This window comes from Tursiops truncatus, chromosome 3, assembly GCF_011762595.2.
Source record: "Tursiops truncatus isolate mTurTru1 chromosome 3, mTurTru1.mat.Y, whole genome shotgun sequence".
NCBI classification, from domain to species: Eukaryota; Metazoa; Chordata; class Mammalia; order Artiodactyla; family Delphinidae; genus Tursiops; species Tursiops truncatus.
The window spans coordinates 91,459,590-91,475,238 of record NC_047036.1 but is presented as its reverse complement, the minus strand read 5'-3'; the positions used below and the strand labels follow the sequence as shown (position 1 = coordinate 91,475,238).

Here is a 15,649-nt window from a genome sequence, read left to right as displayed (position 1 = left end):
TAACTGCTGGGAGTTGTATGTTTATTATCTCATCTTCTCGAAAACCCTTTGAGGTATTCTTGCCCCTCTTTTTAAAATGAGAATACGGAGGCCAAAAAAAGATTCAGACAGCTGTCATGTAAATAAATTGGAATTCAACCCCAGATCTGTCCAACATCAACAGGTAGTTTTCACTATAAAGAAAATGTTTAATATTCAACAGTACTATTGCATGAAGACTGGCAGCTAGAATACCATTTCCTTTTGAAGTGATTTATGCATGATAATATTAAGACCTTACTACATTTTTGAATGCCAGTTACTGTGCCATACATGTGTTATTTTATTTAATCTTCACAAAGAAAACCCTATTGGGTAAATATCTCCATTTTGCAGCTGAGACAACTGGGCCTCAGAGAATTCAAATAACTTGGTCGTGTCACGCAACTCACTTGTAAATGGTGGAGTCAGAATTTGAAAGACTGTTTATCCACAGTTCTGTACTGCCTTCCTAATAAAACTGTCATATCTGAGAGTAGTGTGTGTCTACACATTTAGAGTAGAGTTTTTCAGCCTCAGCATTGTTGGCTGGATAATTCCTCATTGCATTGTGGGATGTTTAGCAGCATCCCTGGTCTTTTCCTACTAGATGCCCGAAGCTTCTCCTCCTGCAGTTGTGACCGCCAAAAATGTCTCCAAGACGTTGCCAAAAGTGTCTCAGCGTGGCTAAAATTGCCCCTGGTTAAGAACCACTAATTTACAGATATGATACATTTATGTAATAGCCTCTACTTTTATGTAATAGCTCTCACTTTAAAATGAGGTTGATCACAGGGCAGGATAACTGGGTACTGTTTCCTGTTTCTAATCTGCTTCTAAGTAAATTCTTAGAATTTATGGTCAGGGAGTAATTGATGCTTACCAGCTGCTTTTAAAAAGAAATTGAATAAGAATCCTGGCTTTGTATCCCTGTATGATCAGAGCATTCTTCTTTTTATAACAAAATATGTTTACATGTATAAGGGAGAAATCATAACTTTAACAATATTATACAGTAAGTCCCCTACATATGAACCTTCAAGTTGTGAACTTTCAAAGATGCGAATGTATTGTAAACCTATTACAGTATAGTACTGAATACCAATTGTGTTTGTTGGGTCCCTGGGCTAGCTTTGTTGGACTTATGAACAAATTGGACTTGTGAACGTGCTCTCAGAATGGAACTTGTTCATATGTAGGGGACTTACTGTACTTATAATCTGGTGAGGGTTAGCAATTGCTGAGAGCTGGTACTTAGTAAATAATAATTGCTGAAAAATATTTTCTCTTTATTGATTATGGTTGTAGATTAAAAATTAAAATTTTAAATTGTGTAAAGAATTTAGATAAACCACATTTCTGACTCTGTGTGTGTGTTGGTGGGGGTGGGTATGTGTGGTGCGGGGGGAGATGTGAGAGAGAGAGAGAAATCAGTTGATTGTCATTCATCATAATCAGTGGATTATCACCAGCTGATCCAGACAAACAGCAATTTGGGTTTATGCAAGAACCTACTTTCTCTTTTTCAACACTATGTACTACCACTACTAATATTTACTCATAAACAAGTTGGTGATGATTATATTATATGGATTTTGAAATAACGCTCATTACTTCATCCTGGAAAGGGGTTTTTGTTTTTGTTTTTTGTTTTTTTTTGTTTTTTTTTGTTTTTGTTTTTGTTTTTAATGAGTTACAATAAATATCCCATTCATCACTTCATTGGTGTTGACTTTTGGATATTAAAGTCATAATTTTGTTTCTAAACTCATTTGGCCCACAGGTGGAAATGGTGTATTCATTGTTGTCAATGCTTGGTACTCATGATAAGGATGATATGTCGCGAACTTTGCTAGCTATGTCTAGCTCCCAAGACAGCTGTATATCCATGCGACAGTCTGGATGTCTTCCTCTCCTCATCCAGCTTTTACATGGCAATGACAAAGACTCTGTGTTGTTGGGAAATTCCCGGGGCAGTAAAGAGGCTCGGGCCAGGGCCAGTGCAGCACTCCACAACATCATTCACTCACAGCCTGATGACAAGAGAGGCAGGCGTGAAATCCGAGTCCTTCATCTTTTGGAACAGATACGAGCTTACTGTGAAACCTGTTGGGAGTGGCAGGAAGCCCATGAACAAGGCATGGACCAGGACAAAAATCCAAGTATGTTCCGTATGGTGCATGTTACAAAGCAAATGTAAAAGTTTTTGAAATGAAAACTTTAAATTAGGATGGTGTCTTTATGAATAGGCCTGGGAAATTCATATTAGCCATCTACACTGCTAACATAGGTTAAAGCTTAATTTCTCTAGAAAAAGTTAGCAAAGGAAAATGTTATGTGTACTACAGTGCAACCACAAAAGAACAGAAAATCAAGACAGAGTCATAGCATAGCAGATCTAGAAAGAACTTGAGCGATTATGTCCTCCATCTCTTGAGATTAAGCTCAAGAAAGTGACTTTACATAAGTTCCTTCAGTTGTTAGTGACCAACCCATAATCTCTTACATTTGCATATCACTCTACTCAGTGGATACAGAGCTGTGTTATGTATGTTATTTGATCCTTACAACAACCTTGTGAAGTAGGAAGGGAAGATATCATCTCCATTTTACAGATGAAGAAACTGAGGCTCAGAGAGGCTAAAAGACTTGCCTGTGGCCTCACAGCTAGTGGGTGGTGGAGCCAGGATCAGAGGTCAGATCTCCTGACTCTCAGCCCAGTGCTCTTCCTACTGCACCATCCTGCTTCAGGCCATGGGGCCCCAGTTGGTGGGGTGATCAGCCTCCCAGCTCTTTGCTCAGGGAGAAACCCTTGGCCACCAGCCCCTCTCCCTCAGGAGCAGGGAACATGGGAGTTGGGACCTTTGGGGACATAACTTACTTCATTCCTGTAGCAAGAACCAAAAGCAGTAAGTATATAAGGTAAGACCTTCCTTTCACCTGATAAGAACACACACATGCGCACACACACATGACAAAGGACTATTGTATCAGTATCTTGATTTCGGGAGTAGGAGAAAGAGTGATGATGAGAATATGATCTATAAAGATTTAGCAGATTTTTTTTAGGTAGGTATAAAAGTGAATTTATTTAAAATTTAATAGTTTTCAAGAATAGAGTACAGCAGAAATGTCCTTTATATCTATTTGTCCTAGGGATGAGGAGAACTATAAGATGCTTTACTGGAAGAACATTGTCTTTCTGGATTGTTTTCTTTGTCCACAATTATATAATGACTCGCATTTTGTGCTCTTAATACCTACTCTCAGAAAAGTTAAATAGAATAAATATTATTACTTCTGAAAAATAGACTTGCTTTTTAAATTTTTATTTCAAGTAACAGTTTTGAAACTTTGTGCATGGTATTAAATGTGCAGGTACATTTTCTTGGACACCTTGTCTATAAATTTTTGTTTACTATCTGGTATCTGTATAGTAAGCTTTCTATACTAGGTTTATACTAGGTTTCTCTACTACATTTGTATACAGCCACATGCCTTTAAGTTTAAATAGAGATTGTAAATAAAAGGTTTTATACCAAAATGTTTTTATTGTTTCATATAGCCAATATAATTTTTAAGTTATTATTTGAATTATAGCATAAACCTGCATGGGACCAGCAGACTTGGTCAAAGGCTGATGAGAGGTAGACATTTTTGTGGAACCAAGAAAAACTCTTACGTTTTCCTTTCCATGTTTGTAGTATATATTCATCTCTTTAGCAAATACTTGTTGATTCACTAAACTGCTATGCATTAGGGATGTATTAGTGAGCCCTGAGTATTTTTTAAGTATAATAAACATCACTACTTTTGAGAAAACAAAGCATTATGGTTTATGTCAATTTTATCTTTCAGTGCCAGCTCCTGTTGAACATCAAATCTGTCCTGCTGTGTGTGTTCTAATGAAACTTTCGTTTGATGAGGAGCATAGACACGCGATGAATGAACTTGGTAAGACAAAATGTTCCTTAATGCCATAGAAGAATACTAAAGATTTTTCATCATTGTTGAATTAGGATATAAGGCCAGTAACTTTTATTACCATCTGCTTCCTCCTTGTAGCAAATGACTATACTCTGGTTTCCAGGGGAGACAATGTCCTAAGTGGCAGAAACTGCTACCCTTGTAACCTAACTTGGATTTTTAAAATCTTAGCCAAAGGTTGGAAAAAATACTAAACGGTCCATTCTTGCCTCTATCGTCAAGGTAGACCCTGGGTGACAGTTGATGGGGAGGGTAATTTGAATTGTTTTGAGACGTGGGGCTACGTAATTATTCTTGAACTCAGTCACTTCTGAAAGACATCAGAAGGAATTATTATTAAGATTCTCATTTATCTACATGGTTATCTGTACTTTACTGGATTTTCATGATAAGCAGCGTGGTATCTCTGAAACTGATTAATACGGAAAAGCATTATGCTCTGATTTATGTTAGAAACATTCCATTAATTGTGGAAGGGTTACTCTTAGGTATGTGTTCTCACATACTCTAAACCTTATATAACCTGCATTTGTGCCCCCCATTTTTCATGTAATGGTTTTTCTTTGATTTCTAGGTTCATTTTGCACATGTGGTATTTATAAGTTGCATCATGCTGAGCCATCTCATGTGAACTGGATCGCTCTAGTCGTGCCACAAGCAAGAACCATACACTGAGTTTCCATCTTAGTGTAGCTGTGCCCTTGCTTTTTGTGCCGGTTATGCTACATTTCATTCAAGCCCCCACTGTGTATTCCTGCCACCCCTCATCATTATCGTTCATCACTTATCTTCAAAGTGACAAAGTCATGACACTCTTAAACACAGAGAACCTGAACGGCCAAAAATGAGTGTTGTCTCCTTCAGAGTCATCACTTTGGGAGGCTGTGTACTTTGTGATTCCCGCCTGCCCTCCAGCCATGCTTTTCTTCCCACAGGCCCTAGCAGTCGGCCCACTTGATTCTCTTTCCTTCCCCCATGCCCCCAGCCTCCTGTGAAACTGAGTACGAGCTTATGAGTTCTCCCCTCCTCAGTACTGCCTCAGCATTGGTGAAATTTTAAGTTTGGGTGTTTTTTTTTAACGCTAGTAATAATGGGGAAAATAATGAATCAACGGGAAAACGAATCCAATTTTAAGCTCCCGCAAACGTTTTTATAAATGTTCCTGTGTTCCAATGAACTATAGACTAGGACTGACACATTAATCATCTGAATTTCCAAGTAAAATCTAGACTCAGTATTTGTTCCTCTTCCTTCTTCAGGTAGGAAGGCTACCCGGGGCATTTCATCACAGGAGCTAGGGCAGGGGCTTTCAGGTGAGGAGCAGGATGGGGCCTCTGGGGGTGTGACTGCTGGGGGTGTAGCCACAGGGGATTACCTTCTTCTCACTCCTAGCCTCTGAATTCGCATTGGGGCACAAGAAGGACCAAGGTGTGTGGACCGTGGGGAGATGGATTAAGACAGCACAAGGGATCTGACAGTGAGGAATAAGGAGGAAAGAAGTCCCAAGTGGATGAAGGGAAATTTCTAAGCCCAGTCAGCTAGGACCGTCATTTGTACATAGAAGAAAATTCTTACAACTATTAGGGTCATTTAAGTTTGCACCTATTAGTATTGCAAGTTTTAGACCATAGTATCAGTAATGTATACATTTATGAATTCCCAGCTCTGTCCCAGAAACTGTGCTAGGCACTAGGTATAAAAATGATTAAGATGTGGTCCTGACTTTCAAGGAATTCATAGTTAATTTGCATTAGTGTTTCCCAAACTAGATCATAATGATCACCAGAGGCAGTTGTCAAACCATGTATTTCTCTGGCCCATGCGTGGTAAGCAAGCTTAGTAAAGTAGAATCTCCGGAGGAGGGAACCTAGGAATCAAATCTAATAAGTGGCCCAGGTGATTCTTATGATCGGGAAATTTTGTGAAACACCAATATATAGAATATTGATGCTGAGCCCCTAATATTTATTTTAGAACGAGGCGTTTCATGCTAATGGTGACTATCTAAACCAAGTAAAAGAAAAGTAATATACTTTTTAAAAATTAAGTATCATCTTTCTATTATCTCTTTTTGATAAGTTTAAATTAAGGATTTTGTTAAATGTCACCTGAAGCCATTGATCCTCTACTATCTGTAAGGTTATGAGATACCATAGGAGATAGTATTTGGTTCATCTGGACCACTATTCTCTAACATAGGCACCAAGAAAATGTGGAAGGATGTGTTCATGACCTTTGCATTACCTTGAAACATCCTAATATTTCTTAGGGCAACCTATTTTTTATTGTATTGCTCATGAATTCACATCATATTTTTGTGAATCCATTTGTAGTTTTAATGTATAGATTCTTTGCCTGAAAATTCACTGAAGGTTTTCTTTTTACCTGCCTGAAGTCATAAAGGGCTCTCTCTTCTATCTGATACACTAAATTTTATTGAATGTCCTTTTTTTCATTAGCCATGTTCTTCATGGTTTTATTGGCATTGACCAAATCCTTCTTTAATCTTTGTTTTTAGAATCAAGTCCTAAGATTTTTGGGTTTTCCATACAAAAGTAGTCAGGTGCCTTCTTGGGATTTTCTTTAGATCATTTCACCTCTCTCAAAACAGTATCACAGATACTGCTGTGCCAGGCAGGATTTTATGTAGGCATGAAGCATAGTATGTTTTGTTTTGGCTTTGATCGTCTGCTTTATAATCCTCAACATTTTGGTGATCTCCTCAGTACACAAGGCCACTGTCTTCAGGTCAACAATGACTCCCAGATCTGTTTCCTGGGTCAAAACTCTCAGTTCTTTTACTGGTGGTTCCTTCTTCTTTACCAAAGTAATAAATAGTGGAATTTTTTGAAGCTCTGTACTAGGCTTTCTTCCACTCTCCCTGGGCAGTATCCTCTACTCCATGGCTTCAATTACAGTGTTTTTCAAATTCACAGCTTAATCCAAGTTCTCTCTCCTGAGATTTACACACATTTTTCAAACTGCTCATTCAACATCTTCACCTAGATGATTTTTCAGACATTTCTGACTCAGCTGACAGAAACTGAGTTTGTTGTCTCCTCTATCCCCAAATCTCTGTCTATTCCAGGGTTCCTTTTCTCAGAAAATGGCATTCCAATCAACCCACTTGCTGAAGCCAGAATCTTAGAAGACATCCACGAGTCTATTCCTTATCCCCTATGTCTCGTAAATGCTTTAATTCTGGTTCTTAAATACATCTCATATCACTGCTCTTCTTTTTATCCCCACCCCAAGCAAGCCTCTGTCATCTCTCCCGTTCTCCCATAGTTTGTCTTACTTGTCCCCCCACTTCCAATCATAATCCATTCTGCAGCCTACAGTCATAGGAATCTGTTTAGAACATACATCTGATTATTCCTTCCCCTGCCTTAAATCCTTGGTGAGGCACACAAAGTCTTGCATAATCTGGCCTCTACCCATTTTTGTAGCCTTACCTGTGACCCTCTCCTTGTTGCTGTATATTTCAGGCCCAGCAGTCCTTGCACATGCTGTTTCATCTGCCTGAAATGCTTACTTATTGTTTCTGCCCCACCCTTTTTAGATATTTGTTCATCCTTTAAGTCTCAAGTTAAACATTATTTCCTCAGCCATTTTCTTGATCCTCCCAATCTAGGTTAAGTTCACCTGTTACCTTGCCCTGTGCTTCTACACAATCCAGTACACTTAAATTAGTTGTTCAGTGGCTGTCTCTGCTCTAATCTGTAAGCTCCATAAAGACATTGGCTGTTTTTTTCGTTGGTTGTTTATCTTCCCATCATCATGGGTGGATGGAGGAAAATCTTCCTAAATACGGTTTGGATTTCCCTTAACCAAATTAATTTTTACTTACCTACATTCAAACTCATCTGTCATTGGTGCTAGTTATAAAGATTTACACAAATGCTCCAAGAGTTAAATCCCTTGGCCTGGCATTCTTGACCCAAGATAGAACTTGGTCTATTTTGCAGACTTGCTGATTCATCTACATACTGACCCTTCTAGATCATTTACAAAAATGTACCGATCCTCTTTCAGATTAATGACCTGATTGTTCAGACTTACAGTATCCAAGAATTGCCTGTTTATATTCATCTTCTCTTTTTCTGTCTAAGCCACTTCTCTGACAAAAGAATGTCTCCAGTCCCATGATGATTAATATTGATGATGAATAATATTTTGAATAACCTCCATATGCATTTTTATTTTTCTTTTTATTTACTCCCTCACCATTTTGCTTCACCTTTTGTCTTTTTGTTTTGTTTTGTCATTTTACCACCCCTTCCTTTATGTCTTTTCCTTTCCTTTCCCTTCATTTTCCTCCTTGCCTTCCTACTGCTGACCACTGTGGGCGTTGTTAAGTATACCCATTGGTGGGAATCAAGGGGAAAGAAAATACTAAATCCTAGTATTGGTATTTGACACTTCATGAGTATCAAAAAAAAGTAAGAATTAAAAAAGTAAAAATTAAAAATGGTTTTATAGAGCTTAGTAATAAGTTGAATAGGTAATTCTTTTTCATAAAAAAAAAATAAGCTCTGCTTCATGCACAGTTTCATTTAGAAGTTTTAGTATTCCTAAGGATACTAAAAATTATTTGGGAGATAAAAGTATATTCAAGTGATTAGGCCACAGTGTGTGACAATGAAGAGTGTTTGTAAAGTCCTAATAATAAAAATAAGTTACCTTTTTCTGCTTACATTCAGGAAGACCTAGTGTTAGAAAATAGCCTTCTTCATCCGTGACAAGATACAGTGTATGTGCAGTAAATAGAGTATAATGTTCATTTCACTCAGTAAGGCAAGGGGCTGGAGGGTGGAGAAACTGGCAGAAAATGGAATAGTTGTCACTTGTACTTTATAAGTATATTACACAAAAGTCCTTTATAATATTATCTGTAGCTTGTAATTCTAAAGACAAAATTAAATTTATATATTCTCATTCTTTGAGATTTTTTCCTAATAATTTATAAACTTGGTACCCATTTGTTTTATTTTAGATTATTATCTTTCTCCTCTTGCCCTTTTTAAATTAGGGGGACTGCAGGCCATTGCAGAATTATTGCAAGTGGACTGTGAAATGTATGGACTTACTAATGACCACTACAGTATTACCTTAAGACGATATGCAGGAATGGCTTTGACAAACTTGACTTTCGGAGATGTAGCCAACAAGGTATGTTTTATAAGATCCATTTCTTATGATATCTCTGGTGTGAGTTATTTTACTTTCATACAAACTACTTTTCACTGACTCTCTTTTTGTCACTCTCCTCATTAAACACTGACCAACAAAAACCTGTACTTCATACCTCACTGCATATCCTTACTCATTTGGTTGTCTTATGCCTAAACAAAGGCAAAAGATGGAACACAGTCGTGGATTTATGTGATCACATTTAAAATACTATTCCTGGGAATGATAGCAAAAATCTGGAAATCTTGATGATTGGTGCAAGTGTTATACACGTGTTGGTTCCATCCGAATAAAAGACTTTAAAACCCTTTGCTTATTGTTTCTTATCATTTATTCACTTTATTTTTCCGGTTTGCCAAGAAAAGAACAAATACCAAAGGATTAGGAGGGTATTTGTCTTTCATTTATGTAATCTGGTTCTAGTTCTTTTATGGGTAAAACATTAGTTAGGATTGAAATGAGACGATTGAAACTGGATTTGAAGTTTAGTCAAAAATAAAGCATGGCTCCAGGTTGCCTTATTATTGACCCTCTGCAATATTTGATTTTACAGGCTACACTATGCTCTATGAAAGGCTGCATGAGAGCACTTGTGGCCCAACTAAAATCTGAAAGTGAGGACTTACAGCAGGTACTACTTAGAATTTCAAATGTTTTTCTTGGCTGTTAGTGGGTTAATACCCTGATTTAGATTAATTTAAGCTGTGGCTCACTGTTTAGCATCTCATGTTTAAATTGTGGCTACATTAACACCAGAATAGAGGAAAATAATTATATTGTAGGAATTCCTTTTGGCACTATATTAGCATTTAGAAGAAATTTATTTATTGATATATTTCTACTCTTAACATTACGAACAAGAAAGCAACTAGTATGAATAATTTTATAAACAAATTATTCTAAAATTGATTTATTTGCAGGTTATTGCAAGTGTTTTGAGGAATCTGTCTTGGAGAGCAGATGTAAATAGTAAAAAGACTTTGCGTGAAGTTGGAAGTGTGAAAGCATTGATGGAATGTGCTTTGGAAGTGAAAAAGGTACCTTTGAAAACATTTAGTATTACAATAGGGATTTCATCTTGGCATACTTTTTTGCTGCCATCTCCCACTCCTGAGACTCACTAATTTCTGACCCTCTTATCTTACCTATCCCTAGACTTAGACTGCTCCAAACTCCTAAAGTATTAAGCCAGAAAAGATTGTACAAGGTAGCCTAGTATAAGTCAGGGTTTTTCAGACTCAGCACTGTTGACATCTTGCACCAGATAAGTCTTTGTTTTGGAGGACTGATCTGTGCCTTGTAGGATGTTTAGCAGCCTCCCTGGCCTTTGCACAGTAGATGCCAGTGCACCTTCCCCTCAGTCATAACAATCAGAAATATCTCCACATATTACCAGATGTCCTCTGTAAAGGAAAAGGGACACAATCACCCTCCGTTGCCAATCACTGGTGTTGAGTGTTAACTCTTTGCTGCCCAAATCTCAATCTACCTGAGTCCTCAAATTCTGATAGTCACCCTGTCAAGAGGTAATCAGACCCAAAGGTGAGAAATACCTCAAATAATAATTTGTTTACAAAAGGAAATAATCTCCAGATAGTATATCTACTTCAGAAACTAAGCAAATTTTTTTTAAATTTGAGAGGAACTAAGCAAGTCTTTTCAGCTAATCTGAATTTCCTTTCACCCAACCAGTCCTCCTTGATCCAGAGCCTACATATTTTTCTCTTTAAAATTTCCTTTTCAGAGAAGGAAGAGTCTGGGGATGTTTTGTTTGTTTACTTATGTATTTTTTCTAAATTATTTTATACCTGAAAATCCCAAGAAAATCAACTGAAAAATTGTTAGAAATAAGTATTCAACTAAATAACTGGATATAAAGTTAATATTCAAAGGTGGTCAAAAGGTACAAACTTCCAGTTATAAGATAAATAAGTACTAGGGATGTAATATACAGTATGATAAATCTTATTAACACTGTTGTATCATTATATATGAAAATTTTTGAGAGTAAATCCTGAGTTCTCATCACAAGGAAAAAAAATTTTTTTCTATTTCTTTAATTTTGTGTATGTATGAGATGATAGATGTTCAGTAAACTTATTGTGGTAAACATTTCATGATGTTTGTAAGTCAAATCATTATACTTTAAACAGTGTTACATGTCAACTATATCTCAAAACTGGGAAAAAAAGGTAATACTCAAATATACTTAGGGTCTGCATAAAGATACCTTTAAAACACTACCGAATCAGCAGAACACTTGTACTCACACTGCAGAAAAGAAGATACGTGAATAGCCAATAAGCACTTGAAAAGATACTCAACATTGTTAGTCATCAGGAAAATACAAATTACAACTACGAGATACCATTAAAGATATTACATTGGTTAAAATTTAAAATATTGGCCAAGTGTTGTCAAGGATGTTAAGCAGCTGGAATTCTCACACACTGCTGGCGGGAATGTTACGTGGCGTACAGGCATACCTTGCTTTATTGCACTTTGCAGATATTACATTTTTTATAAATTGAAGGTTTGTGGCAACCCTGCATTAAGCAAGTCTATGGATGCCATTTTTCCAACAGCATTATTTTTCAGTTAAGGTATGTACTTTTTTTTATATGTAATGCTATTGGACACTTAATAGACTACAGTATAGTGTAAACATAACTTTTATATGCACTACAGTATAGTGTAAACATAACTTTTATATGCACACCAAAAAAAAAAATGATGTGACTTGGCTTTACTGCAATGGTCTGGAATCAAACCTGCAATATCTCTGAGGTATGCCTATCCAACTTTAGAGAACATTTGGCAGTGTTTTAAAATTAAACATTTACCTACCATACAACCTGGCCACCCAGGAGAAACAAAAACTTAAATTCACACAAAGACTTACAAATATTCACAGAAAGATTATTTGTGATAGCCAAAAACTAAAAATAACGCAAATGTCCATCAATAGGTAAATGGGTAAACAAATTGTGGAATACAATTTGGCTATTAAAAAAAAAAAGAATGACCTATTGATACATTCAATAATCTACAATGACAGGAATCAGAACAGCGGTTGCCTGGGGTTAGGGTTGGATTACGGGTGGCATGAGGAAAGTGGAGGGAGTGATATAAATGTTATCTTGGTATACACACACATCAAAAATGATCAAATTGCACACTTGAAATATGTGCAGTTTATTGTTCTCTAATTATACCTTAATAAAATTATACAAAAAAATTAGCCCCATGTACACTTTAAGACTCCTTTCTTATCAAGCTTGTGTGTTTTCAGAAGGATTTAACGTATTTGTAGGTATTATGGGAACTTGTATTGCTGCTGAATAGCTCATTATTTTATTGTCGCTCAAGGACCTTAAAGATCTACATACAAACTAATTGCTACAAACGAAGAAAGTTAGATTAAAAGACACATCCTACTGAGAAGCGTAAGAGAAGACCATAATAAATGGAAAGACATAGCCTGTTCTTGTAAAGGAAGAGTAGTTTAAAGACCATTTCTCCCTAAATTCATCTATAAATTTTTAATGCAAGGCCCAATCTTGGAAAAAGTAGCCCATCAGAAATTTATAATATCCAATTCTGGTTTGGGCCTGCTCTGGTTAGCAGTATTAGAATTTATTTTTTCCCTCTTTTTCTACATTCAGTGCAGCCGTCATTATGAACGTTCTTATTCTCTTTTTTAATTTGTCATCTCTTCCTTGTCAACTTCATTTACTACTAATGACCACAAGAACCAAAACTACCTTCCATGTTCCCCACGTACTGCATCATTTTACCATCATTCGCTGACTCTTACTCTTCTACACAGCAGAATCTTTCCTTCACCTGCACTCTGTGCCCTAAGCGTGGCTATTTACTCAAAGCTGTTAGTCCCTTATTCTTGTCTTCTATATCTTCTCTACTGGGTGTAGAGAAGTCGGCTTTTTTATGTTTCAGCTATTTGTAAGAAGCCCAATATTTTGAAAATGAAAACAGAAATCCTCTGTTGCTTCTTCTAACTTCTGCAGTGTTCCTCTTTTTCCTGTAAGAACCAAAACCCTGAACATGTAGTCACTTGCTTCATTTCTTAACTGGCCATACCTTCTTCAGTCCTTTCTAATATATTGCTTCTAACAAAATCTAGACTTATAGATTAACTAGGGTATTTCTTTTCTACCTACACCTATATTTGATACTTTTTGATCACATTCCTTACTGAATCTCTTCCCTTTGTTTTTACCACCTGTACTTCCAACATCTAATCATTTCTCCTTGTCTCCTTTGACTATAAAGCTTCTTTGAAACAAGACCCTTGGCCCTCTACATGTAGTCTTGAAGAGCAACTTCTATGTTCCTACCTTCAAGTCTCACCTCTAGGTCAGTTGTAAGTTTAGCTCACTCCTCTAAACTCTTGCCATTTTTTTCTGTTCTCAGGATACTTTGAATGTCCCACCTTTACCTCATTCACAATGTAATTAAAATTGAGCTCTTAGCCTTTTCACATCTTCAGTGGTGAAAGCACTTCTTCCCTGCTTCCTGATAAGTAGTATCTAAACCTGCTCCTACATTGTTTTATTCATTTAATAACTTGATGAAGAGAATACAATGGCTTGTTCCTTATTGGGTTAGGCCCAAAATGTTTGCCATGACATTCAGGGCCGCCTTTTACCTCTCTGACCTTACTTCCCACAATGCCCCAGCATGGACTTTGACTTCCTCTGTGTCTTCTTTCTGTTCTTTAGTCCTCCCTTGCTTATTTCCACTTCCATGCCTTTCCTCCTACTTCCCTTGCCTTCTCTCTGAATGTACATGTCTTTTCTTCTGCAGAGCTGCTCTGCTCCATGAAATATTTTACTTATTTTATTAAATTCAGATGGCAATAATCTTTCCATTAGAGCCCTTGGTTTCAAGTATGATTTTGCGTTCTTTTTTCCCCAGAGTAAACAGTTAGCACCTTCAAAGCAAGTATCAGTTGCTATGTTTTCTGGAGTGCCTCTACTTGTGATAGGCACAGAGTAGATCTCTAATGAATGTTTGTTTGTTCCCTGATTGATTTGTAGTAAGAAGAAAGACTGACATCAGGATCATGGCAAGTTTTGACCAAATATCCTTAATTGTATACTCAGAGTATTTTCTGTGGCATTTATAATTTGTCAGTTTACTGTGATACTGTATACCAGGGAGTTCTGGTTTTTCAATTACTTTGTTTCTTTGGGGATTTTAAGAAATTGGAGTTTTTCTAGTATGCTTTCCTTTTAATAAGTTACATTGTTACTTTTGAATCAACCACACATAAATATATATGTGTGTGTTTATACAAATAAGATTGCACATACTCCTCTGCAGCTTGCTCTTTTCATTTAATGATACATCTAGATATCTTTCCATAGCAGCATGTAGAGGGCTTTTTCTAGCTTCTGTTGTCCTGAAAATGCTATCTTTTCAGAATGCACATCAGTTCTGTTTCATATTCTAATATAAGCTCTTGTGAGATATGCGTGCACCATCTAAACACTTAGAATAAAGTTCATAAAGGTCATTATTTTAATATTGCGTTCTGCTTGTTTCATGGGGATATCACTGTCTTAAGTTCGATTTGATATTTTATGAAAGTTTTTCTAAATGAGGAGTTCCTAATACTTTACCCGTGAAGGATGGGCAGCAGGGAAGATTTAAAGAGGGAAAAAAAAAAGCTTCCTCAATAGAAGTAAACATAGACGTTATAAGAAGGAAATTCCAACTCTAATTAGATGACACATATTCTGTTTCTTGATAGGAATCAACCCTCAAAAGCGTATTGAGTGCCTTATGGAATTTGTCAGCACACTGCACTGAGAATAAAGCTGATATATGTGCCGTAGATGGTGCGCTTGCATTTTTGGTTGGCACGCTCACTTACCGGAGCCAGACAAATACTTTAGCTATTATTGAAAGTGGAGGTGGGATATTACGGAATGTGTCCAGCTTGATAGCTACGAATGAGGACCACAGGTAAATACAGGGTTTTATATTACTTTTAAATGAAATTATAAGATTCATACTCTCAGAAAGACTCAACTGTAAGCAGTGTTTTGTGTAATTATGCAAGTTCTAAGCCAAATTACATTTATGACAATGAAAATATAACTATTAATTCCTGATTTATTCATTAACATATTTATTCTAATACAAGTTCATAGTATCATAAAGATGTCTAGAAATAAATGATACTTGAGAGGTATAACCCATGTGTAGAAGAAAAAATGAAAGTCATAAATATTACAGAGAAGAAAATCCTTTCCTGTATGTTAGCATGGCTTAAACGAATATGAGGTTTATAAAAAACAAAACCTTGTGGTTATGATCCAGAGAGTACGATGGTTCACATTTTTCTAGTGGTGCCATAACATCAATAATGATAGTATTTTTCAGCCAACCACCATTCATCCAATCTGTTAGAGCTGTGAGGCCT

At 36.5% G+C, this 15,649-nt stretch overlaps 1 protein-coding gene across 13 annotated transcripts in view; it reads left to right on the top strand.

Moving 5' to 3' along the window:
- The window catches only part of APC (APC regulator of WNT signaling pathway), a 135,353-nt gene that overhangs the window by 110,933 nt on the left and 8,771 nt on the right, over window positions 1-15,649 (top strand). For 4 of the 13 annotated variants that reach the window (XM_073802396.1, XM_073802397.1, XM_073802393.1 and 1 more), the window contains 7 exons: window positions 1,802-2,180; window positions 3,877-3,972; window positions 5,265-5,318; window positions 9,002-9,177; window positions 9,752-9,829; window positions 10,119-10,235; window positions 14,975-15,189. In XM_073802396.1, the coding sequence (XP_073658497.1) occupies window positions 1,802-2,180; window positions 3,877-3,972; window positions 5,265-5,318; window positions 9,002-9,177; window positions 9,752-9,829; window positions 10,119-10,235; window positions 14,975-15,189 (1,115 nt within the window). The remainder of the gene's footprint in view (window positions 1-1,801; window positions 2,181-3,876; window positions 3,973-5,264; window positions 5,319-9,001; window positions 9,178-9,751; window positions 9,830-10,118; window positions 10,236-14,974; window positions 15,190-15,649) is intronic. The other 9 variants (XM_073802398.1, XM_019940826.3, XM_073802401.1 and 6 more) reach the window with 6 other exon arrangements.